The 22,703-nt window shown below is 48.8% G+C and overlaps 1 protein-coding gene across 2 annotated transcripts in view; it reads left to right on the top strand.

The window, feature by feature from the left end:
• The window catches only part of L1CAM (L1 cell adhesion molecule), a 47,692-nt gene that overhangs the window by 9,514 nt on the left and 15,475 nt on the right, over nucleotides 1–22,703 (top strand). Inside the window, exons 2-18 of one of the 2 annotated variants that reach the window (XM_072627078.1) lie at nucleotides 731–781; nucleotides 5,005–5,257; nucleotides 9,789–9,894; nucleotides 10,135–10,331; nucleotides 11,112–11,234; nucleotides 11,432–11,602; nucleotides 13,342–13,453; nucleotides 13,771–13,955; nucleotides 14,299–14,430; nucleotides 14,564–14,707; nucleotides 15,515–15,626; nucleotides 16,116–16,282; nucleotides 16,421–16,577; nucleotides 16,816–16,940; nucleotides 17,124–17,225; nucleotides 19,198–19,395; nucleotides 19,741–19,811. In XM_072627078.1, coding sequence (XP_072483179.1) covers nucleotides 5,182–5,257; nucleotides 9,789–9,894; nucleotides 10,135–10,331; nucleotides 11,112–11,234; nucleotides 11,432–11,602; nucleotides 13,342–13,453; nucleotides 13,771–13,955; nucleotides 14,299–14,430; nucleotides 14,564–14,707; nucleotides 15,515–15,626; nucleotides 16,116–16,282; nucleotides 16,421–16,577; nucleotides 16,816–16,940; nucleotides 17,124–17,225; nucleotides 19,198–19,395; nucleotides 19,741–19,811 — 2,178 coding nt within the window. In that variant the 5' untranslated portion in view covers nucleotides 731–781; nucleotides 5,005–5,181. The remainder of the gene's footprint in view (nucleotides 1–730; nucleotides 782–5,004; nucleotides 5,258–9,788; nucleotides 9,895–10,134; nucleotides 10,332–11,111; nucleotides 11,235–11,431; nucleotides 11,603–13,341; nucleotides 13,454–13,770; nucleotides 13,956–14,298; nucleotides 14,431–14,563; nucleotides 14,708–15,514; nucleotides 15,627–16,115; nucleotides 16,283–16,420; nucleotides 16,578–16,815; nucleotides 16,941–17,123; nucleotides 17,226–19,197; nucleotides 19,396–19,740; nucleotides 19,812–22,703) is intronic. The other variant, XM_072627080.1, reaches the window with a different exon arrangement.

Below are 22,703 nucleotides of genomic sequence, written 5' to 3'. Positions count from 1 at the left end.
GTGTGTGTGTGTGTGCGTGTGTGTGTGTGTGTGTGTGTGTGTGTGTAGCGCATTCCGAGGGATTGAGGTCACCCCAGACGACTAACTTCCTGGCAGCCTACACAAATCAGAGGGTACTGTATGGCCCAGGATACTGTGAGCCTGTAAAAGGTCCTTTGACCTCTCATCCCCACCCCCACCCTCACCTTTATTTGACTGACCTTTCTGGCTACAGAGGGGAGGGATGACCGGGCGCCTCCCAGAGACTAAGATTGGAACCCAGGGCCTCAGATCCAAAATCCTGGCCTATTTCAAACACCTGCTGGATTGCATCCACGCCTCAATTTGTCTGCTAACAGCCTCAGGGCCCTCAGCCTGTGTGGATGTGACCCCCACCTTCTCCCCTTCCCCACAGATGGATGCCCTTTGTCTACTCCTGTCAAATGCTTCATTAATCCTGGAGCTTGGGGGAGAGGAGGAGGGAAGGGGAGGTTTTCTTGTTTAGAGAGAGGAGGGAGATGGGGAAGGGGAGGCCCAGTTCCCTAAAAAATCTTCTCCTGGGAAATCCTGCATGGCCTGGCATGAGTCAAGGTAGGGCGGTCAGCTTGTGGTTGCTTACATATAAATGTGCCTACACACACAGGTATGAGACACTAGATGTGTTTAGTGAGACATATCTATTGTACAGATCTTAGGGCTCAAAGGGCCCTTAGAAACCACTTAGTCCAACCTTCCCCCCCCCATTTTACAGATGAGGAAACTGAGACTCAGAGAGGGGAAGTGACTTATCCAAGATCACCAGGTGAGTTAGTGGATAAACTGGGACTAGAATCCAGGGCTTTTGACCTCCGGGTCATGGGGCTCTTGATTATATCACCCATATTGTACACATGTACCTTTTATACTCCCAGGATGGATACACACCCTGAGCAAATGCATACAAATATACACATAAGCTACATAAACAGCCAACAGGCTCACCAACCTGGCAGAGAGTATGCCCTGACTTAATGCCATTTGCCCATTGAATAGACAGGTACCCTGCACACACCCATAATCACAAGGTCATATGCTCTTTAGGGAGAGATTATCATTCAGGAGGGACTCTCCTTCCTGGCCTCCAGCTCAAATTGTTCATTAATTTATTTGGAGTCACATGCTGTATGTGACTGCCCTTCCCTCCCCCACAATTATCTGTCCCCTTAGCACTGGGGCTGGGGAGACAGGCAAAGGGACTAAGGACTGGAAGAAGCTGTGCCCTGCCCCAAAACAACAGTGACACAAGGTTTCACACTTGTCACACACCATCACCCATCCTTATGCCACAAGTGTTCTCTGTCTCTGGCCTTATTATCACTGTCTGCTCTCTCCACCTTTTTTTCTCTTCAAGTCTCTCTCTCTCTCTCTCTCTCTCTCTTTCTCTCTCTCTCTCTCTCTCCCTTCTTTTTCTGTCTCTGTTTCTGTCTTTGTCTCTTTCTGTCTCTCTCTGTTTCTGTCTCTCTGTATATCTGTCTCATTTCCATCTCTGTCTTTTTTATTGTCTCTGTATTTGCTTCTTTTTTTGTGTCTCTCTCCCTCCTTTGACCTTTTTTTCCTTCCTGTCTTTCTCTTCCTCTGTCCCCTTCCCCAGCTCTCACTCCCAGAGATACCCCCTTCCCCATTTCACTGACCTGAGCCCCATCGTCATTACACACACTCCTAGCTAGAGACATGCACATACACGTACACATGGCTCATTCACTGGCTTCTCCCTCCTCCCTTCCCCCTGCCCTGGCACACCCACTGTGGGGACAAGGACATAGCAAAGGCACCAGCATACAGAGACTCACACAGACAGGCAGACACAGCTATTCACAGAGAGACTCACTTATTCACAGACACAGTCTCTGCCCCAGCTGCCTAAATCCTCCCCAAGTTCCTCAGTTTCTCCTCAGTGTTTCCTACTGTCTCTGACCCCTCTGCACCTTGCTTTTTTTCCCTTCCATCTCCCTTTCTTTCCTGTGGTATTGATTTCTTTCAGTCTCTGTATTTCAGTCTCTTATTTTTTTTTGCCTTCCATCTGCCTTCCCATCTTCTCTGGTTCTGTTTGTGTTTGTATGTCTTTGTTGTCAAGACTCTCTCCCTGGCTCTATCTTTCTCCCCCCTTTTTCCCTGTCCTCTTCAAAGTCAGTCTCCCTCCTTGTCTTTTTCTCTCCCTCCTTGATTTGCCCCCCTTTCCCCAATTCCAAGGTCTCTCTCCCTCTCTTTTGCTTTCTTCCTCTCCCTGTCCTTGGGTCTCTCCATCCTCAGTGAAAGGGCTGAGCTCCATCTGTTCACCAGCTTGTATGAAGCCCCCTCCTCTTCCCCCTCTCCCTCCCCTTTCCATCCCCCTCCCCAGGGGGATAGGGGTGAGTGGGTGGGAGCCTGCTGATCTGACAACCTCAGCCCTTTGCTGTATAATTGCCTGATGAATAGTGAAAAATTGGAGGTAGCAGCAGCAGGGGAAAGTGAAGAGGGGAGGGGCATTACCCCCCCCCCCCCAAGCTGTCATGGGCCTCCCAACCTTCTGGCTTCCAGCGTTCTGGGATTGGAACACCGAGCTGGGTGGTACATGCCAGGAGAGAAATCTACACTGGGCAATTGGGAGGGGCGGACTTCGGAGAGCAGAGGGCTGTCCAGGAAGGAATGGGGGCTTGGAGGTTGGAGGTACCATATTTCATTTCATTTGTCCCCATTCAGCTCGGAAGGAGCATCAAACAGCCTTGGAGTTGGGGACGGTAGGGGTTGGGAGGGAGAGGACAAAGCTGAGGGCAAGCCTTATATAAACAAATGCAGTAACCTCCTTTCCTGGCTTTTCTCCTCTCTCCCCTCTCTCAGGGAGTGGGGGTTGGGGGTGGGAGTGAGAAGGAGCCTCCTTCAAGGCTCTCTCCTTCTCCCTTCCTAAGATACTTGGCATTACCAGAGCTGGTGTTTGATTCCCTACTCTCTGATCCCAACCTCCCTTCGGGACACCCACAGAGCCTTGAAGTCCATTGGCCCCTCTGGCTGCCTTCAGTCCTGAAATAGGCAGCTTGCTGGGGGAGACAGGAGGCGGCTGGCAGCAATGGCCCCGCCCCTCGGCCCTTGGCAAGGTCAGCCAGTGTCTGCCTTTGTTTGATGGGAATGGAGGATGGGTCTAATTGGGTCTCCCTCCCTCCAATTCCCTCCCCTGAATCTTTGGGCATCCCATCTCTCCATGCTCACTCCATTCTCTCTCTGTGTCCAGTTCCAGCCATCCTGCATCGACTTGGTGATCCAGGCTCATTCACACTTTGATTGCTTTTTCTCTTCTCCCCTAGCTTAGGCCTCAGCACTTCTGTGGTCCTGTCCATACTTGGGGACTCCCCAGAGGCAGGGCTTGGATCTTTTTCCTCCCTTGTTACCCCCTCTTCCCCACTGTAGCCAGGAGATGGGAGAACTCACTGCAGATCATGAATCAGTCTGTGATCCTGCCTTCCAGGCCCAACCCTGGGTAGAGGAAACCCCATCAATCAATCAGCCAAGATTTATTGATTTCCTGCCTGTTTATGTCCTTCCTCCCTTCCCCTCATTCTGGTACCTCATAAAAGGATCAGGGTTTAGATCCTGGCTCTGTGTGACCTTGACAAGCCCCTCCCCCTCACTGGGCCTCAGTGTCCTCTGCTGTAAAATCAGATGACCTCTAAGGTCCCTTTTTGTTCTAGCATTCTATGATCCATGACCCCTTTCAATTGGTCAGGAGCCAATTTCCTCTTCTGGCTATTGGCAGAGAAGAGAAGCTCCCATCCCTTTGATGTAAGCTGTCTCTTCATGTCCTCGGAGACTGAAGTGGTGGTGGGGGTGTGGGGGTGTGGGATGGTATCATATTACTGTATCTCCCTTGCAGGCTTTTCCCCTCCCCCTCATACTGGGGACTCCCCATGGACCAGGAAGTGATTTTGTATACAGAAGGGATTTGGCTGCATTACACAGGGTTCAGGACCCTCTGGCTTTTCTCTGGTCCTGGGAGGCATGGGGATGGGAGCACACCTGGGTATGATCCCCTGTATCCCCCCTCTCACCCCAGCAGAGAGCTGAAGACCCTGCTCATGGCTCTTTGAAGGAGGGGCAAACCTTAGGCAGGAAGGCTGGGGGCTGGGGCTGCATCCAGATCTCACTGCTTCTCTTGCTTCTAAGAGATCTGCCCCAATCCTGGGTCCTGGCATCTCTGAGGAAGGAGGTGGGAGCACCTGCCTGGTGAGGTTAGTGCTCAGGCACCTGGAGGACTCTTGCTGTTGTGATGGAGCTGAGGAAAGCTGGTCTGGTGGCTCGGGGCCATCCCCTTTCCCCTCCCTCTCTTCTGTTGATCTACCCCTTCCCCACCTCCCCCCTGCGCTTCCTGGAGATGAATGGCACTCAGGAGTCAGGTTGCCTTGAAACAATGCCACAACAACGAGGCTGTGAGGCAGAACTATTTCCTACGAACAGACATATATTCACACATCCACTCCTCCCCACCCCCCATTCACACAAACACACATGGACATGATGCACCTGCTCACACGCAGATACATATATAGAGATACAACATGGACTTGCACACCTGCTTACAGACCACCTGCTTGTGCACTCACAGCCACAGCCCTTAATTATCTTACTCTCCCCCCCCCACCCCAAGGCAGGCACATACAACAGCCTGTGGAGTGGGAGTGGGAGGTTCATTGGGGACAACAAGTTGATGAGAGGGGGAGAGTGGGGGGAGGCAGAGGGAGGGAGAAGAAATAAATAAGGGAAGGGGAGGGGGAGGGGAAGGGAGAGGAAAGAGGGGAAAACAGTGGACAGGGGTATAGGGGTGCAGGCCAGAGGCTGCCTCTCTGACTCCCAGATTCCTCCCTCCTCTAGGGGAGGGGTTGGGGGGTGGGACCAGGAGCCCTGGCTCACACAAGATATTTGTCGCTAATAGTCTATTTTCTCCTTTCTCCTGTCCCTCTCCCCTCCTTTCTCCTGGTGTCCCCCTGCTGCCCCGCTTCCCCTACTTCCTCTTCCCAGCTCTGATTGGCACCTTTAGCACAGCTCCCCCTTTCCCCTCTCCCTTCTTTTCCTTCCCTTCCTCCCCCAGAGGGAGGGCAGGAGCTGTGCGGGAGCCTGAGTGGAGCTGCCTGCCCTTAGCCTGGCCTGTGCTGTCCAGCCTGGCCTGGCCCTGGGCGTGGCTGCAGGACCAGGAACATGGCTGTTGTCCTGAGCTATTTGTGGACGCTCCTTCTGTGGAGCCTCGGCCTGTGCATTCAGATTCCGGAACATTGTGAGTATCGAGGGTGAAAGGGAGCTGGGGTTCCTCCCTAGGCCCACTACTTCTTCTTGCCCCCAACCCCCAATACTCTAATCAGTCTTTTCATCCTGACCCCTGTCACCCCTCTTCCAGCTGTCTCTCCCCTCCCTGCTTCATCATTCTCTCTCTCTCCTAGGTCCTTTGCTCTCTCTCTCTCTCTCTCTCTCTCGGATCTCAGTAAGGAAAAAGGGGGCAGAACAAAGTGGAGCTGACAGACTGCAGTGGCTGAGGTGGCATTGCTTTTAGCACCAGGGACAGCAGAGAGGAGATAAAGCAGCATAGTGCAGCTATTCCAGGACGCTGGACAGCAACCCTGAGAGATCCATTTACCTCAGCAGCAAGGGGGAAAAGGAGGGGGGGGGCCCTTCCCCAGGACGATGAGGACAGTGGGTTTTGGTGAAATACCTCCCCTTACCTGCCTCTTCTCTGTCCTGCCCCCATCTCCACCCACTCGATTTTCCCCTTCCAGTCAGCAGTAACATCGAATAGAAAGTGGGTCAGAAGACTTGGGTTGGGGTTTGGTCCTAGATCTGCCAGTGACTAACTGTATGATCATAGGCAAATAGGATCCAGCCTTCAGTTTCCCAATCTGTAAAATGGAATGAGTGTAGCCACTCTGGCTGGTGTAGCCACTCTGGCTGATCTAGCCACAGAAACAGGGATGGTTTGATGAGATCATAGACAGAAAAGGTCACCTTTAAAATAAAAGGCAATGGACCAACATGAGGCATTATTATGAATTATTATTATTGCACTTGTTATTATCTATGAAGGGGAAGAGATAATCTAGGAGGCTGTGTGGGTGCATCTACGTGTCAATGCTACTGCACACAAGGTGTGTTGTGAATGCATGTAATTGTGACTGATGGAACGTGAGTGTGGATGTTTGGGAAAGTGTGAGGGACAGTAGAGTGAATTTGTGCTTGTGGAGGTGTATGTGTGTGTGTGTGTGTGTGTGTGTGTGTGTGTGAGTGAGAGAGAGAGAGAGTGTGTGTGTGTGTGTGTGTGTGTGTGCTGCCCAGACTCACCTAGTTCTGTTCAGAATGCCCTTCTAGCATTTCTACCCTACCCTAGGTGAGTTAGCCACGTTCCATCCAATGAGTTACAAGGGAATAAGTGGAGAGAGGGGAAATTGATGGAGAGGGAGATTGAGAAGCCATGTAGATAGGGAGGATGTCTGGGATTGGGGTGGGGGAGGGAGGAAGGCAAAGAGAGAACCCAGATATCTAGGGGTATTGGGGCTGGGGAAGGCACATATGCATTCACACAGATATTCATATACACATAGAAACTCAAATGTGAAAGCCAGTGTAATTGTAGTGGACCAAGGCCTGACCTAGGCATTAAGAGATCCAGGTTCCAGGCCCACCTCAGCCATGACCTTTGACTATGATCTTTCATTAGTTACTTTCCTTGTCTGTAATTCAGTTTCTCCATATGTAAAATGAGGGGGCTTAGATTTAGGGTCCTTTCTAGATCTGGTAATCTGTGGTTCTATCACAAACACAAAGATGTAATTGGAACATGCATACTGGGACTAGGACATATATAAAAATATAGGTATATGTGGAAATATATTTAGAAATACAAACTGACATAGAGATGTCCCTTTATTCATTCAGGTCTTCAGAGGCAGATACACCGCAGGTGTGTAGGGAGACATTTAGATACATAGAGGTACACACCCAGACCCACTTGTGTTTTCTTTCTTCCCCCTTGGTTGCAGCTGCCTACCATGCCCAAGCATTGGGACGGCTGAGTCCCTCTCCTAGTTCTGTCACTGATTGTGGCTGGACGAATCCCAACTGGGTCTCAGTCTGAGCTCTCACCCAAAAGGCAGGCATATATGTGAGGCATGAGCCCTGGACCAGGTCTCAGCCTAGCTTCCTTTGTGTATAACTTTGTTGAAAGATAGTAGAAGAACAAGGACTGGGAGGAAAGAGGGCAAAGTTTTCCCTACAAAAGGAGTATTGAGGAGAAAATTCCAAGTGGAAGATAAGCCTCCCCTTTTCCCATTCCAAACTCCACTGGGAGTTTGGGGGACCCCCTTCCCCAAGTATAAGAACCTTCACCCTCAGGGTCTCTGCTCTCCCCCTCTCTTCTCTTTCTTCACCCTCCTCCCAACTATTCCACTTTCTTTGTGTTTCCTTTCATTGATTCTCTTGCCTATTTCCCACTCTCCCTCCCCATGCACCTTTCCACTTCTCTTCATTTGCTTACTGGGACTGGGTGGTCTGGTAAGTCTTTCCCAGAGGATGTGGAATTTAAGCTGGGTTCTTAGGATGAGTTGAGTTTAGCTAGGGGGAGGAGGAAATATTCCCCTCTTTCCCCCTCCCTCTTCCCCCCCTCCCCCACAAGCTGCTGCTTAATTGCTTCTCCAGCCCTCCCCTCTCTGGTAATTGAAGACCAGGAGCCAACCCACTGTGGTGCTAATTGGATTAAGAAGGATGCGCCCGAGGGGGAGGGAGCAGAGCTTCATTATCCTTTTCCCCAAACAACTGGGTGGGGATGGGTGAGTGAGTGGGTGGGTGGTGGAGACGTCTCGATCGGTCTTTCTCTCTTTCTGTCATTCCTTTGGTCCCTTTTTCCAAGTCCTCTCCCTTATTTTCTCTTCCATGTCCTTTTCCATCCTTTCCGCCCAATTTTTCTCCTTCTCTGCCTTCTCTCCTTTCTCCATCATTTTTTAGTCTCTCTCTGCCCTGTCTTCTCCCTTTCTCCTTTTCCATCTCGTTTTCTGTCCTTTCTCCCTCTTTATTTCTTCTTTTTCATCTCTCTCCCTATCCTTCTTTGTCTTCTTTTCCTTTTCTTCCCCTTTTCTTTCTCCTTCTCTCCATCATTTCTTTTGTCTTTCTCTCTGCCCTGTTCTCTCCCTTACTTTCTTTTTTTTTACCATCTCACTTTTCCTGTTCTTTCTTTCTTTGTCCTTCCTACCTCCCCCCCCCCCCTTTTTCTCCTCTGCCTCTGTTTCTCCTGTATGGCCTCATGGCTCCTACAGTCTTCACTGTCAAAAGGTCCTCCAGAGCTCCCAGAGGGTATGGTTGTATCCCCTGACACTGGGGACTCCTTGCAGGCCTGTGTAATTTCCTTGTATTCCAAAATGTCTCAATGGGATTCCACATACTCAGGCAGAGTTCTCTGATATATTTGGATGTGCATGTTATGTTTTGTAGGATGGGTGATAGAATTTAACTCTAGAAGGAATTTTAGAAATAATCTCATCTACTACCATTCCTCCCCTTCCTCTCCACTCCCCCTTCCTCATTTTTACAAAGGAGGAAACAGGTTTCAGTCCAATACATGTGCTCTGACATCTCTCTCCATACCATATCTCTACCTCTAAGATTCATGTTCTACCTCTGCATCTCTATCCTTCCCACGCTCCTTCATACTCCAACATGCTTCCACACATGTGTCCCCATCCCTGCTCCTTCCTGGTGGTGATTTTCCATCTCTTCACACTAACCATGCTAATCTTGTGTCTTCTGCCATCCCTCTTGCTGTGGACATCTCACAGACAACAAACACAGTAAGTATCTGTTTAGGGGTCAGGGGTAATACAAAGGGTTCCTCCACAGCCACATTGTTAGTACCTATTTTATCTGGTTATTCCTTTCTCCTCTAGGCCCTTAGATACCCCCTTCAAGTAGGGGTGAAGAGGGTCCTCTTTCCTTTTTCTTATTCAATCAATCAATTACACATTTCACATTTATTAAGTATCAGACACTGTGCTGGGTGTTAGGGACACAGAGACAAAATTGGGGGGGGGGTGGCAACGTGTATATTTGTGGAGAATAAATAGTAGATAGGGAGGAGAGACACAAGCATGTGGGAGGATCAGGCAGGATTTTGTGTTGGAGGTTGTACTTGAGCTGGGTCTTAAAGGAGGGAGGCTATTACAGGCAAGGGAAAAGCCAGTTCAAAGGCACAGAGGTGGGAGATGGGAGATGGACTACACTTTTTGAGAAACACAAAGAAGACCTCTTTGGTTGGATTGTAAAGTGCTGGAGGGAAAGTACTACAGAATGAAGCTGAAAAGGTAGGTTAAGGTCAGGATAGGAAGGGATTGAAAGGTCAACCATAGGAGTTCAGAGTCCCTAGAATTTTCCTAAAAAGGGGAGTGCTAGGGCCAGAGCTGTCACTGTGCATCCCCCCACTTCCCATATTGTGATTAGACTCACAAACATATACCCCACCCCAGGCAAGCAGGTGAGTAGGAGCCTGCCTTGTCTTTGCTTCCCACAGCCAAGCATTTTCCCACTAGTTGCTCATAAAATGCAGGGCTGAATAGAATATTCTCACATTGGCTCACAGGTGTGACTCACTTACACAGGCACAATCATACACACTTGCAAACCATGCTGTCTAACTCCAGGGGGAACAGAACAATGGAAGTGGAGGAGAGGCCTGGAATCCTTGTGGGAGCTGGAGGGATTGGGGAGTGGTACTATCTCTAGATAGCCCTTGTTCTGACTGTTCTCCCATCTCTCCCCATTTTTTCTGGTAGTGATGCAGCCCCCTATCATCACAGAGCAGTCCCCAGAAAGGCTGGTTGTCTTCCCTACTGATGAGATCAGCCTCAAGTGTGAAGCCAGTGGCAAACCCGAAGTCCAGTGAGTAACTCCAGACCCAGTCTGATCCCTGGATCTCTCTGACCTCAGATTTCTCAGGTTTCTTCCCTGATCTATGACCCCATTCCTCTTGGGCCTCTCTGATTCCTGACCTCTGAGCCCAACTCCACCCCTTGCCCCCATTTTGGCAAATCCCACATCTTGAAGATTCCTCTCCCTTCCCCTTCAAATCCCTCTCAGCACCTTTCAGTCTGTCTCATCCTCCTATTTTCATGGGGCCAGGTTTCGCTGGACTAAGGAAAACATCCATTTCTCTCCTGAGAAGGAGCCTGGTGTGATCACACATATGAACTCTGGCTCCTTCACCATCACTGGCAACAACAGTAACTTTGCCCAGAGATATGAGGGCACCTACCGATGCTTCGCCAGCAACAGACTGGGCACGGCTATGTCCCATGAGATCCAGCTTGTGGCAGAGGGTGAGGGCACTGAAAAGCTTGGGGGAGGGTAGAGAGCCCTGGGGCCTGCAACAGATGCTTTTCCCTGAGACTTCAGGCATGGGCAGTGGGGGTCTAGGCCTGAATCCATAACAAACCTCTAGCCCTGGTGTGGTCACTCCTCCTCATGCCTTTGTTTTCTTCCCTTCAGGCCCCTTTGTCTCTCTTCTGCTCTGCCCCCCTCTCCCTTCTCTCTCTCTCTTTCTCTCTCTCCCTATTCCTTGTTATCTCTCATTTTCCCCCTCCTCTGACCCCCCCTCCCATTCCTACCCCCACCAAACCACCTCACTGCTCTGTCCCCCTCCCTCTCTCCTGGGTTTTTCCTTTCTTCCTCCATCCTCCCTCAGCTACTTACTTCCCTTGAGCCCTGGCCCCCTCGAGTTGCCATGGTGACAGTTGCCATGGTTTCTGTGTCAGGCTGATGTTAAGGAGTCTTACCATTCCCCGCAGGTCTCCTCTTGGACTGCCAGCGGCTATAGCCCCCACCTACAAACTTGTAGCTGGAAAGAAAGGGTTTGGGGAGGAGGGGAAGAGGGTGACCATGCTTGATGCTGGCTCCCTCACAGCTTCAGGGAGCAGGACCTCCCTGGAGACCACCAGAGTCCACCCTAAAATGAGCTGCTCCCATCCCAGGGCCCTGGCTAGTCCTTCAGCCGCTTTCTGCCCCATGGATCTGCCCAGTGCTCTCTGTCTATGCTGGGCCTCTCTCACTGGCCCCGGAGTCTTTACTTTGCTGTGCTTTCTCTCTCTGCCTCCTCCCAGGCGCCCCCAAGTGGCCCAAGGAGAAGGTGCAGCCCTTCGAAGTGGAAGAAGGTCAGTCAGTGGTCCTGCCCTGCAATCCTCCTTCCAGTGCTGTGCAGCCCCGCATCTACTGGATGAACAGCAGTGAGTGGGTGCTCCCTCATGGAGGGTAGATGGCCTTTCTCCTGCCTGGAATCAGGGAGATGGATGAGATGATGGAGCGGAGGGAAGGGGCCTTCACAGAGGTCAGGGGGTTGACTGGCAGAATGACCATGGGCTGTATAGGGGAGCTAAGCTGTCTGGGGAGTAACCCATTTCTGCTCTGACTTTTTCCTGCCCAGAGATCTTCCACATTGCACAGGACGAGCGGGTGACCATGGGCCAAAATGGAAACCTTTACTTTGCCAACGTGCTCACCAATGATAGCCACTCAGACTACATCTGCCATGCCCACTTCCTGGGGGCCCGAACCATCATGCAGAAGGAGCCCATTGACCTCAGGGTCAAACCTAGTAAGTCTCCAAAAGAGCGTGTGTGTCATGTGTGTGTGCACGTGTGTATATGCATACGTATGTGTATGTGTGTATATGCATGTGCATGTGTATATGTGTGTGTGTGTTGGGGAGGTCACTGAACCCCACCTCACCCCAACCGTGAGCCCCAATCTTTAGGCTCTTCCCTACCCCAGGCTCCAGCAGATTCACCTTCCTCAGATCCCTCTCTTCCTGTCTTTTTTAATTAGTATCTCAGATTCCTAAATCTTAGGCTGGAAGGGCCCTCAGAAGACATCTAACTTCCTCATTTTATAGACAAGGAAACTGAGGCCCAGAGAGAGGAATTGACTTGCCCAGAATCATACAGCTAGTAAATAAGCATCAGGTTGGATTTGAGCCCATGTCTTTACAAGAGTGACATTTTAGGAAAGATAATGATAAACTGGAAAACATACCATTTGTATGAAGATTAACTGGAGGAACTTTGGGTGTTTCAACTGGAGAAGATTTGAGTATCTGGGGCATGAGAATTCCTTCAAGTGAGGAGCTAGCTATAAGTGGGAAAGGCTTCCTTGGGAGGTGGGGAGCACTCCTCATTGGAAGTCTTCAAGCAAAGGCCACTTGAACATTTTGTAGAAGGGATTCTTGTTCTTGTCCAGGACTGAGGTCCCTTCCAACTCTCAGGGTCTTTGACTTGGTGATTCTGCGATCTCTTCCTATGGCCCACAAAATTAGGATGCAGTACGTCATTTTGGCATCCAGTGCCCTCCCATGCCTGCCTTTCCAGCCTTATTCCTGCTGTTCAAGCATTTTCTGTTCTAGCTAGCCCTCTTTACCATCACTCTCACATTCCAGGCTTCTTCTAGCTTCTCCACTTTGGCTCAGACCATCCCCCCTTCCCAATGCGCTCCTCATTCCTCTCCACCTGTTCCAGGTCTTCCCCATTCTTCAGACCCTAGCCCAGACCTCAGCTTCCTCAGGAAGCCTTCTTTGCCTTCCCCAGGGTCCAGAACTCTTTCCCACCTTTGAGTCACCTGGGGCCTCTTCCAGTACCACACTGTTTAGCAGAGGCTTGTTCTCTGTTTCCTGTGGGTGAGATCTATCTTCTCCCAAGACTGGATGCCTACATCTTATCCTTTTTTAAAAATCCCCTTTAGCACCCTGTCGAGCTGAGCAGAAAGTAGGTGCCCAGTAAGAGCTTTGCTGAACAAGTGGATGAATAGATGACTTTGGCCTCAGAATATTAGCAGTTGGTGCCAACTGAAGCTTCCACAGTCTCAAGTAGATTTGGAGGAAGGGAGATCTCAGTTCAAATTCTCCTTCAGAAACTTCTCGGACCTCAGATTTTTCCTCCATAAAGTGAGATGGTCAGATTCAATGTCCTCTAAAATCCTTCCACCCCAAAATCTATGAGCTTATAACCCATGGTCTATCCCATGAGGGGTTGAGTACTTTAGGCAAGGCAAGAACTTGGGCAGCCTGAACCAGGACTCAGGAAGCCTGAGAGTAGAGGCAGGGAGTCCACGGACCCCAGGTAGTGTATGGGGGCTTCTTCTCCTGTAGAAACAGGATTGGTACAAGGTGGGGGCACAGGGGGGTCAGGGAAGTTTGGTTGATTGAACTGTATTCATTTGTCCCTCTCTAAAGATCCCTATTCCCTAGCACTATGGGTCTGACAGGTCAATCAGACTTTGGGTTTGGAGGAAGGCCACCACTAGGTATAAAAGTGACCACACGCTCACCCTTGCCCCCTCTAGCTAACAATATGATTTACCGACGACCACGCCTGCTCCTGCCTGAAGGTTCGAACAGCCATCTGGTGGCTTTACGGGGCCAGCCCCTGGTCTTAGAGTGTATCGCCGAGGGCTTGTGAGTTATGGGATACCTGGGGGAAGGGCTGGGCACCTCATGGAGCATCCAGGGCTTCTCAGGCAAGGGTGCCAACTTCTCTCACCACTGGGTACTGGTTGGATCTTTGACTGCCCCCCCCCATTCCCTGGAATCTCTCAGTCCTATACCAGATTGAACTGGAGATAGGGAGATGGAGAACTCCAGAAACAGGGTTGGTGGGGAGAGGGGAGTGGTACCACTTTAGGGTCTGAAAGAGAAATTAGTACCACCTGTGGAGGAGGAGTGGGAAGGTGGGAAAGGTGACTCATACCAACCCTTTCCCTTTGCCTGGGCAGCCCCACACCCACCATAAAGTGGTCATACCCAAGCAACCAGATGCAGGCAGGCCGAGTGACCTACCAGAACTTCAATAAAACACTGCGTCTGGTAAAGGTGGAGGAGGAAGATGATGGGGAGTACCGCTGTTGGGCTGAGAACACCTTGGGGACCGCGCAACATACCTACTATGTCACTGTTGAGGGTATAGCACCTCTCGCCCTTCCCCTCACCCCCCAGATAATATCTCACATTTGTTGTCCTTAGTATACGGCCCACTTCTGTCTATTAACCTCTACCCAACAAGGCACAACTTAGTCTGTTTCTACTCCAATTCCCAGATTGACCTTACCCCATCTACTGACCTAGACCCCTCAGAGCAAGTGGCATCCTGGGTGGGCAGCTAAGAGCAAGGCCAATGTTTCCACTTCTGCCCTGGTTTAGGCCACATGTGCTTTGTGCCAGTGTGGATGTCAGGAAGCAGGAGTTGGGAGGGTGAGAACATACCTTGCCAAGTCACTCAGTACCTACCCTTGTCCTCCCACCAGCTGCCCCATACTGGTTGCAGGAGCCCAAAAGCCTGGTGTTGGCACCAGGGGAGACTGCTCGACTCAACTGCCAAGTCCAGGGCAGGCCCCGCCCCACAGTCACTTGGAGGATCAATGGGGTCTCATTGGAAAGTGAGCAAAGGCTCTGAGGCTGGGGTGATGGGAAGGGTATGATGACTGGGATGGGCATGGTGGGGGTGGAGGTGAGAGGCCCAGGTTTTGGGACTGTGTCTTCCTGGCTCAGCTTGCCCCACTCTGCCTCTAGATCTGACCAGGGATGACAAGCTCAGAGTCCAAGGAGGGGCACTGATCCTGAGTAATGTGCAGCCCAATGATACCATGGTGACTCAGTGTGAGGCCAGAAACAACCATGGACTCTTGCTCGCCAATGCCTACATCTTTGTTGTCCGTGAGTATCTTTGCTGGACCCACCAGCCCTGCTGCCTTCTCACTACTCCTGTTACTTACCCTACCCTACCCTGCCCCTAAGTTTTGTGCCTTATCACTGTCTCCTTCTCCCCTCCCCCTGTCCCATGATTTGATAATTCCTTTAGCTGCTTGGTTCTCAATTCCACCCCACCCCCCATCTTTTCCATCCTTGGAGTTCAACAAATGAACCAGATGCTGGATGTGGCTCCACTATTCTACTTCTGAACTAGGAGATGATGAGGGGAGAGGAGGTAGGAAGAGGAAGCAGAGTAAGGAGCCTATCTCTGATTTCATTCAGCCACCAACAATGTTCTGAGAGAGGCAGTTCATGACCTAGGCTTCCCAGAGATGGAACCAGAAGGAAGACTTAGAGAGTTGGCTAAATGTGGAGAGGAGGAGAAAGGCCATTCTAGGGGAGGGAGGCGGTGTCAGAATGCCATGTGAGCAAATGTACATGGGGGAGGCAGGAGATCAGACTGAGGAGAGGCAGAGAAAGGGCCAGGCTGTGAAAGGTCTTTAATGTTAGGCCAAGAGCCTGCAGTGGGGAGTCTTTGAAGGTTTGTAGATTTTGAGCTGGAAAAGACCTTAGAAATCATTAAGTCTTGCCCCCTACACCCCCATTTTATAGATGAAGAAACTACAGGCCAGAAAAGCTAAATGATACGTGTGCTTGATCCTAGGGTCATTTCCCTCTGCCCTCTCCCTTCCATGAGTTCCTCCTTCAGACCTGATGTCTCTCTAGGACCTCTGATCTGTCTCTGTCTTCTGTGTCTCTCCCCATCCTTAGAGTTGCCCACCAAGATCTTGACTCCAGACAATAAGACTTACCGGGAGGTTCAGGGTAGCACTGCGCATCTGCTGTGTAATGCCTTTGGGGTACCCATGCCCAGCATCCAGTGGTGAGAGTCTACTGTTCCTTTTGGGGCACTCAAAGGGGGAGGGCTCACGAAACCATGGGAGGATGTTAGAATGGGAAACTAAGAGATATAGTTCAAGTCCCCTTTGGAGGAAAAACTACCAGCTTCAGACAGAGAAGGAGAGGATATATAGCCCCTAATGTGACATTTGAAGAGACTGAGACCTAGAGTGACTGGCCAAAGGTCACACAGCCAGTGAGTGGTATGGATGACTCATTGGAGTCCCTGTGAAGGATTAAGACCATGTGTGTACCTAACTGTGAGAATTTATATTGCTATCCAGAGAGGGACCTTCATGGGCCCCTGAGGAGCTAGGACAAAGGTGTCCATTTTAATAGTGCAGACTCTTGAATGCTAGCTAGGGTCAGGGCTGAGCAGCTTGGTGCATTGGGGGCCCTCAGCAATGACAGTAAGAAGATTGAGATCCTTATGCCTTTGTCTCCCCGCACTCCCATTTCCTTTCACCCTCAGGCTAAACCGGGATCAGGCCACTGTCCTGCAGGATGAACGCTTTGTGCCCTATGCCAATGGGACTCTGGCAATCCGAGACCTTCAGACTAATGACACAGGATCCTATTTTTGTCAGGCTGACAATGATCAGAACAGGGCTATTATCCAGGCTCATCTTCAGGTCAAAGGTCAGCACCCCTTTCCCACCTACCTCCGAGCCCCTGGGCCCTAATCCCTTCCAGCTAAGGCAGTCTTTCATTGTCCCCATCCCTATGCTTCGAGCTGCCCATATGGGCCCAGGGTAATCCTGTTGCTCCCTCCCCCAGAGGCCACCCGGATCAAGAAGGGTCCCCAAAACCAGATTGTCAAGAAAGGCTCAAATGTGAAATTTCCATGCCACGTGTCCTTTGACCCCTCCCTGGAAATCCAAATTGATTGGTATTGGAATGATCAGAACATCAAGGACCTCTCTGAAGATGACAAGTGAGTTGAGAGAGTTCCTGGGGCCTGGGCTCCCTTTGCAGTGTCAGGACCTGCTTTAGGCCTGGGGAGAGGAAGGATGGATGGAAAACACAGGAGGTTCCTGCCCTTGGGGTGCCCCCATCTGGAAGCTGGAAGCAAAGATAGCAAGGAAGGGAAGGGCAGTCTGATGGTCTTCATCAGACCCAGGGCTCCCTGACAGTGAAGGGCAGCAGCCAATTTGTGCTCTCTCTTGTACCAGATATATCCTAAAGGAAGAGGAGTTGACCATTAAAAACTTGGACTATACTGACCAGGGAAACTACAGTTGTGTAGTCAAGACTGCCTTGGACTCAGTAGAGAAAAAGGCTACACTGCTGGTGGTAGGTAAGTCCTAGAATCAGAAGGCAGTGAGGGTAGAGAGCAGGGGGCCACTGTTTGTCCATGCAGGTGGATGGTGCTAAGGGGTTATGATGGGAGTGATGGGGCAGGGTGGCTGTTCTGGGCCCCTTGGAGCACTAAGGGCACCCTGCCTACTCCCGAATTCACATGTTCATCTTCTATTTATAGGGAGCCCTGGGCGTGTGGGCCAGCTGGAGTTGTATAAACAGAAAGATTTTCAGGTCCAGCTATCTTGGAGCCCAGCGGAGGAACATAACTCACCCATTGAGAGTAAGCTCTGACATCTATCTTGCTATATTGGCTCCAGCCAGTCCTTCCCTGCTTCCTTCAAACACTAAAGATTTCACAGAACACCAAGGGGCTCAGGCCTAGCCTGTAGGGAATGCCCAGCCTGGTCTCACCCACAGGTAACATGCAGAAGAAGGGCCAGGCTGTGATGGAAGGACATGCAGTATGGTACAAATCAAAGACTGTAGGGCAGGGGTGGGGAACCTGTGACCTCAAGGCCACATGTGTCTCTCTAGGTCCTCAAGTGTGCCCCTCTGACTGAATCCAAATGTCACAGAACAAATCCCCTCTAGGTCCTTAAGTATGGCCATTTGTTCTGTGAAGTTTGGATTCAGTCAGAGGGCCACACTTGAGGACCTAGAGGGCCACATGTAGCCTTGAGGCTGAAGGTTCCCCACCTCTGCTGTAGGGTCTCAATAGAGAGGGGAGCAATAAAAGAGAGAGGGGCTTAGGGGGACAGCAGAGGGGAAGGTGGAACCCAAATCTACCATGCCTGGATATTGTCAGCCAGAGACAAGCTTGAGTGGCCCAAGCAGTCAAGAGTGGGCACAGATATCTTGGCACAGGTATTATTCCTTCTTGGCTGGGGCCTGGATAGGTCAGAGGGCAGAATGGGAGAAGAGATGGGAGAAAGGCCTGAGAGAAAAGCTTTCTCGTCCTTCACTTCTCATTTCCATCTTCTCCATTTCTTGATTTATCCCTTTTCTGTTCCTATGATTCCCAAACTTGGTTCAGGCCCTTATCACTTCTCTCCTGGACTTCTGTAATCACCTCCTTACTGGTCTTCCTGCCTCCAGTCTCTTCCCTTCTCCCATCATCCTCCATTCAGCTTCCACAACCATCTTCCTTGTGCACAATTCCTATATTCCTTCTAACCAAGCTTCAGTGGCTCTCCACTGTCTTCAGGATAAAATCCAAACCTCAGAGCTTTGGCCTTCCCCAATGCCAATGGTACCCTGGCCGTCCCAGCACTCAAAGACCCCACAGTCTGTGGTGGTGATTCTGTCAGGCCTCCACAACCTGACCCCAGCCTCTCACTTCAGTCTTCTCCTTTTGTTTTAAATATATGTGTATATATATATGTATATATAGATTCATTTAAATACGTATATATTTATACACACATATGTAATCTTTTATGGACATCTTTTATTTTTTACATCATTGTTATTTTCCCTAGTATCCCTTCTCCCCACCTCCAAAGACCCAACCCATATAACAAATGGCATTTTTTTAAAGAAAAAAAGATTAGGGAAAAAAATCATCACAACCAATCAATACATTGGAAAAAGTCTGGAAAACATGCAGTGTCCTCCCACCTCCACAAAGTGGGGGATTGAGAGTATTCTATTATACCTCTTTTGAATCCTGCCAAATCTTTTAAATTTTGTAATATCTTTAGCTTTCTCTTAAGCTGGGTGACCCTGGGCAAGTCACTTCAGAACTCTGAGCCTCAGTTTCCTCCTTTGTAAAATGGTGATGATAATAGCAACTACATGATAGAGTTATGAGGCTCAAATGAGATAATCGATGAAAAGGTAAGGTATTATTAGGATGATTTTTGCTTAACTCTGGCTTCATTCAAGCAACTGCCTTTTCAACCAGGCTGGACTCTTGGCTTTCCCTTGGATGTGCCTATGTATGTTTTGCTCCTGCCTGAAAGGCTGTCCTCTCTCCTGTTTACCTTTCTAGAGTCTACCTACCTTCTGAGGCCCAGCTCAAGGGCCATTTTCCTTCCTCTTCCTTCTCTGAGCCCCCAAACCCTTAAAGTCTATGCCCTGATCTCACCCTCAGTCTTGATCTCTAAATGTTGGGTGTGGATGAGGCTTGCTGCCTCTCCAGCCATCTTGGGAGCTCCCAGTCAGTAGAGAGCCCAGGCCCTCCTCCTCCTAGTGGAGTTAAGACCAAGGCTGAGAGCAGGATATTGATTGGCTGTTGTTTTGCTCCCTGGCAGAGTACAACATTGAGTTTGAGGACCGGACCATGGAACCTGGAACCTGGCACCCACTGGCCACAGTGCCTGGGAATGAGACCTCAACCAGGCTCAAGCTGTCTCCCTTTATCCACTACAACTTCCGTGTCATAGCCAACAATAAGTATGGTGCCAGCGAGCCAAGTCCCGACTCGGAGCCTTATGTCACACCCAAATCAGGTAAACTGGGGTGCACAGAGGGGAGGCCAGTGGCAAGGGTGTGCCCAGAGACAAAGGAATAGGGCGTGGTAGAATGTCAGAGCCAGGAGGGCCCTTAGAGACCATCTAGTTAACTCCTTCATTTTTCAGGTGGGGCAATGGGTCTTGAAAGAGGAAAGGGCTTGCTCAAAGCCACCTAGTTAGTAAATGACAGAGCTGGGCCTAAGTCCTGGTCAGATAATCTAATGCCTTAGACATTAGAAGTAGGGCCAGTCCTCTCTTCCCTTCCCCCTACTCCTACTTTCTTTCCTCCATCAGAGCAAGGGGCGGGATGGGGCATTAATAAATGAATATTTTATGTTTCAGTACCAGAGAAGAACCCTACAGATGTCAAGGGGGAAGGGAATGAGACCAACAACATGGTCATTACTTGGAAGGTGAGTGAGCCTTGAGTAGCAGGCCAATTTTCCAATGCCATTCAGAATTTAGTACGGCTGGAGAGAGCCCATACAGGGTTTTTAATGCAGTTGGAGAGAGAGGCAGTCTCAAAGTTTAATGGAATGAAGTGATGGTGCCCAAAAGGGTTTGACCCTGGGCCTTGGTAGGGGAGTCAACTTCCCAGAAGTCTAAGGCAACTGATAGAGGAACTGATATAGGGACAGTATCCTTGGCCAAAGTTTGATATATTACAACTTTCTAAACCTCACTGATCTCTAACCCTTGACTTACAGCACTGAGTCCCCTTGACCTTTGTGGTCTCTTAGTTTGCTGTGATTCTTTACATCTTTATCACCTGCTTCCTAATGGCCTTTTTTCCTTCTTGGTGCCCAAATCTAGTACTTACTCCCTCTTTCTTCTCTTGCTCCTGCCACCAGCCTATTCTAAGGCCAACGCATTTCCTAGGGAAAAGGATAGGATCTTTTGTTATATTTGTCAATCTGATGGATGCAAGAAGAAGTTCACAGTTGATTTAATTTTCATTCTTATTATTTAGTGATTAGGAGTATTCTTTTATGTAGCTATTAATAGCTTGCATTTCGTCTTTCAGAAATCTGGCTGTTCATATTCTTCAAAGTATTAGGGGAATGACTCTTGCTCTTCTGTGGTTGTATCAATTTTGGCAGATACATTCACAGTTAATGTTTTCCCTCTGATAAACAATTCCCTTCTTGTTTTAGCTGCATTGATTTTGTTTGAGTCAAAGCTTTTAAATTTAAAATAATGAAAATGGTCTTACTTTTTTACCTCCTAAAATCAGTGTAACAGTAAATAGAGGGCCAGCTATGGAATCAGGGAGATGTGGGCTTGAGTCCTATCTCTGGCCCATACTGGCCCTGTGACCTAAATAAGTCACATGACCTAGATGACTAAGACTAAGTTACAGAACAGTTGCAAGTGGTCTACATTAATAGAGGGAGTTTCCTCACTGAAACTAAATGAAATCACTGTTCTGAACCAAAAAGAAAAAAAAATCATAGCTATCTGTCTGGTTAAGAATTTTCCCTCTAGCTATAAATGTAGAAGATTCCTCCTTCTATTCTCCTGTATCTTTTTATGTCACCTTTTATATTTGAGTGAAATATCCATTTGGAGCATGTTGTAGTATGAACAGAACAGTGGGCTCAAACTCCAGTTGAAATGGGGACCATTAAACTGCTGCAGATTGAAGATTGACTTAGAAAACCACAGATTAATATTATCTATGCTTTAATGGATTTTTATTTATTCTTTTAAATATGACATTTTAATTTGGCTTGACTGCACTCGGGAGTATTATGGGCTTTGTGTTTGACCCCTGTGGTGTAAGATATTGATCTAAACCTAATTCCTGTTGAATCTTCTGTTTTCCCAGCAGATCTTGTCCAATAGGAAATTCATACCCTAGTGGTTTATATTCTAGAGTTATAATACCTCTCCTGCCACCAGCATATTTCAGGTCATCGTGTTTCCCAGAGTTTATTCAGAAAGGACATGAGTAGAGTATCAGCATATTAAGAACAGTGCTCCAGAGAATCCAAAGTATAGCCCAAAGATTTTAATGGTTTGGACTGGATGATACTTAATTTTGTAAATCTGCTAATCCAATTTTAGCTAAATCTCCCCAGGACTCCTTAGGGGGCCATGCTGGAATCCTAGCTCCATTGTTTTGCTTGACAATGGTCCCTAAATGGAAATATTTCCATCCTAGAACAACACCCCTGTACCAATTTGGGATTCAATGCCCTGAACCCAGTTTGTCTGGCCATTTACAATTCTAATTTTGCTATTAGCTAATGGGTAAGCCACTGGATTCTCTGTTCCCATTCTTACTTGTCACTTGTTAACCCCTTCTTCCTCCTGGGGGGGTGGAGAGGGGAGAAAACTCTCATAAAAGGTACCATTAGGATTATATATAAGAGCTCTCTTATCCTTAGAGACCTTGAACAATTCCATGGTCGTCTTCTTTTAAGGGGTAAACCTATACACCTCTGGATCACATCTTTCACAAACTTGGTGTTCTTGGTCAGTCATATATGGCAGTGGCAGTATCTCAGATTTGAAATGTTCTTGGTGACTTTGAGACTATTCTTGAAGCCTATGGCCATGGAATAAGAGCTACAACACTATTCCAGACCCATTGGCAGCCATAGCAGAAGTCATCCATCCCTGATCCTCACCAGGAGTCACTGGACTTCATATAGAGGTAACTGTAAAAATTGAGAATATCAACTGTACTGTTGTCCTAGACAGCAGAACACAAGTGATCATCATGTTCCAGTTATTCTATGGGAAACATCAGAAGGAAGTATCTATATAACCTCAAGATACTTTTGGCCTTGGATAACTGAGAGATGAAAAGTATTCATACCTGGGATATATTGAACTTACTTCTGAAGTAGATCTAGAGAATTTTGATTTTAGAGATCCTCTGGAACCAGAAGAAGGGAAGGAGTGGTTAAGACAGAAGCTTAGCAAGATGGCAAATGTATTTTCATGAATGTGATGTGGAATGGGTCTAATGAGGACTCAGAAGATTCAATTCACCTTCTCCTGAACACCTGGGAAAGATCTAGCAAAATTCCCTTGTGTGAGGATAAATTATATCAGAGAACATCTCAAGAACCTACATTATATCATTATAGAGTCTAGTAGCCCATGTGCATCACCCATAGTAGTAGTACCAAAGAAGAGTGGAAAGATGCATATATGTTCTAACTACTACATCTTGAACAAAAAACCTAAGGTGGTCAATATACTATGCCAAGAATTCAAGATACTTATTAGACAGTCAGTGATTTTCTGTATTGGATCTGTGTAGTTGTTACTACCAGAAGAAGATGGTTTCCATC

Source organism: Notamacropus eugenii, chromosome X, assembly GCF_028372415.1.
Source record: "Notamacropus eugenii isolate mMacEug1 chromosome X, mMacEug1.pri_v2, whole genome shotgun sequence".
In the NCBI taxonomy this organism is placed as follows: Eukaryota; Metazoa; Chordata; class Mammalia; order Diprotodontia; family Macropodidae; genus Notamacropus; species Notamacropus eugenii.
This window is presented reverse-complemented; position numbering and strand designations above follow the sequence as displayed.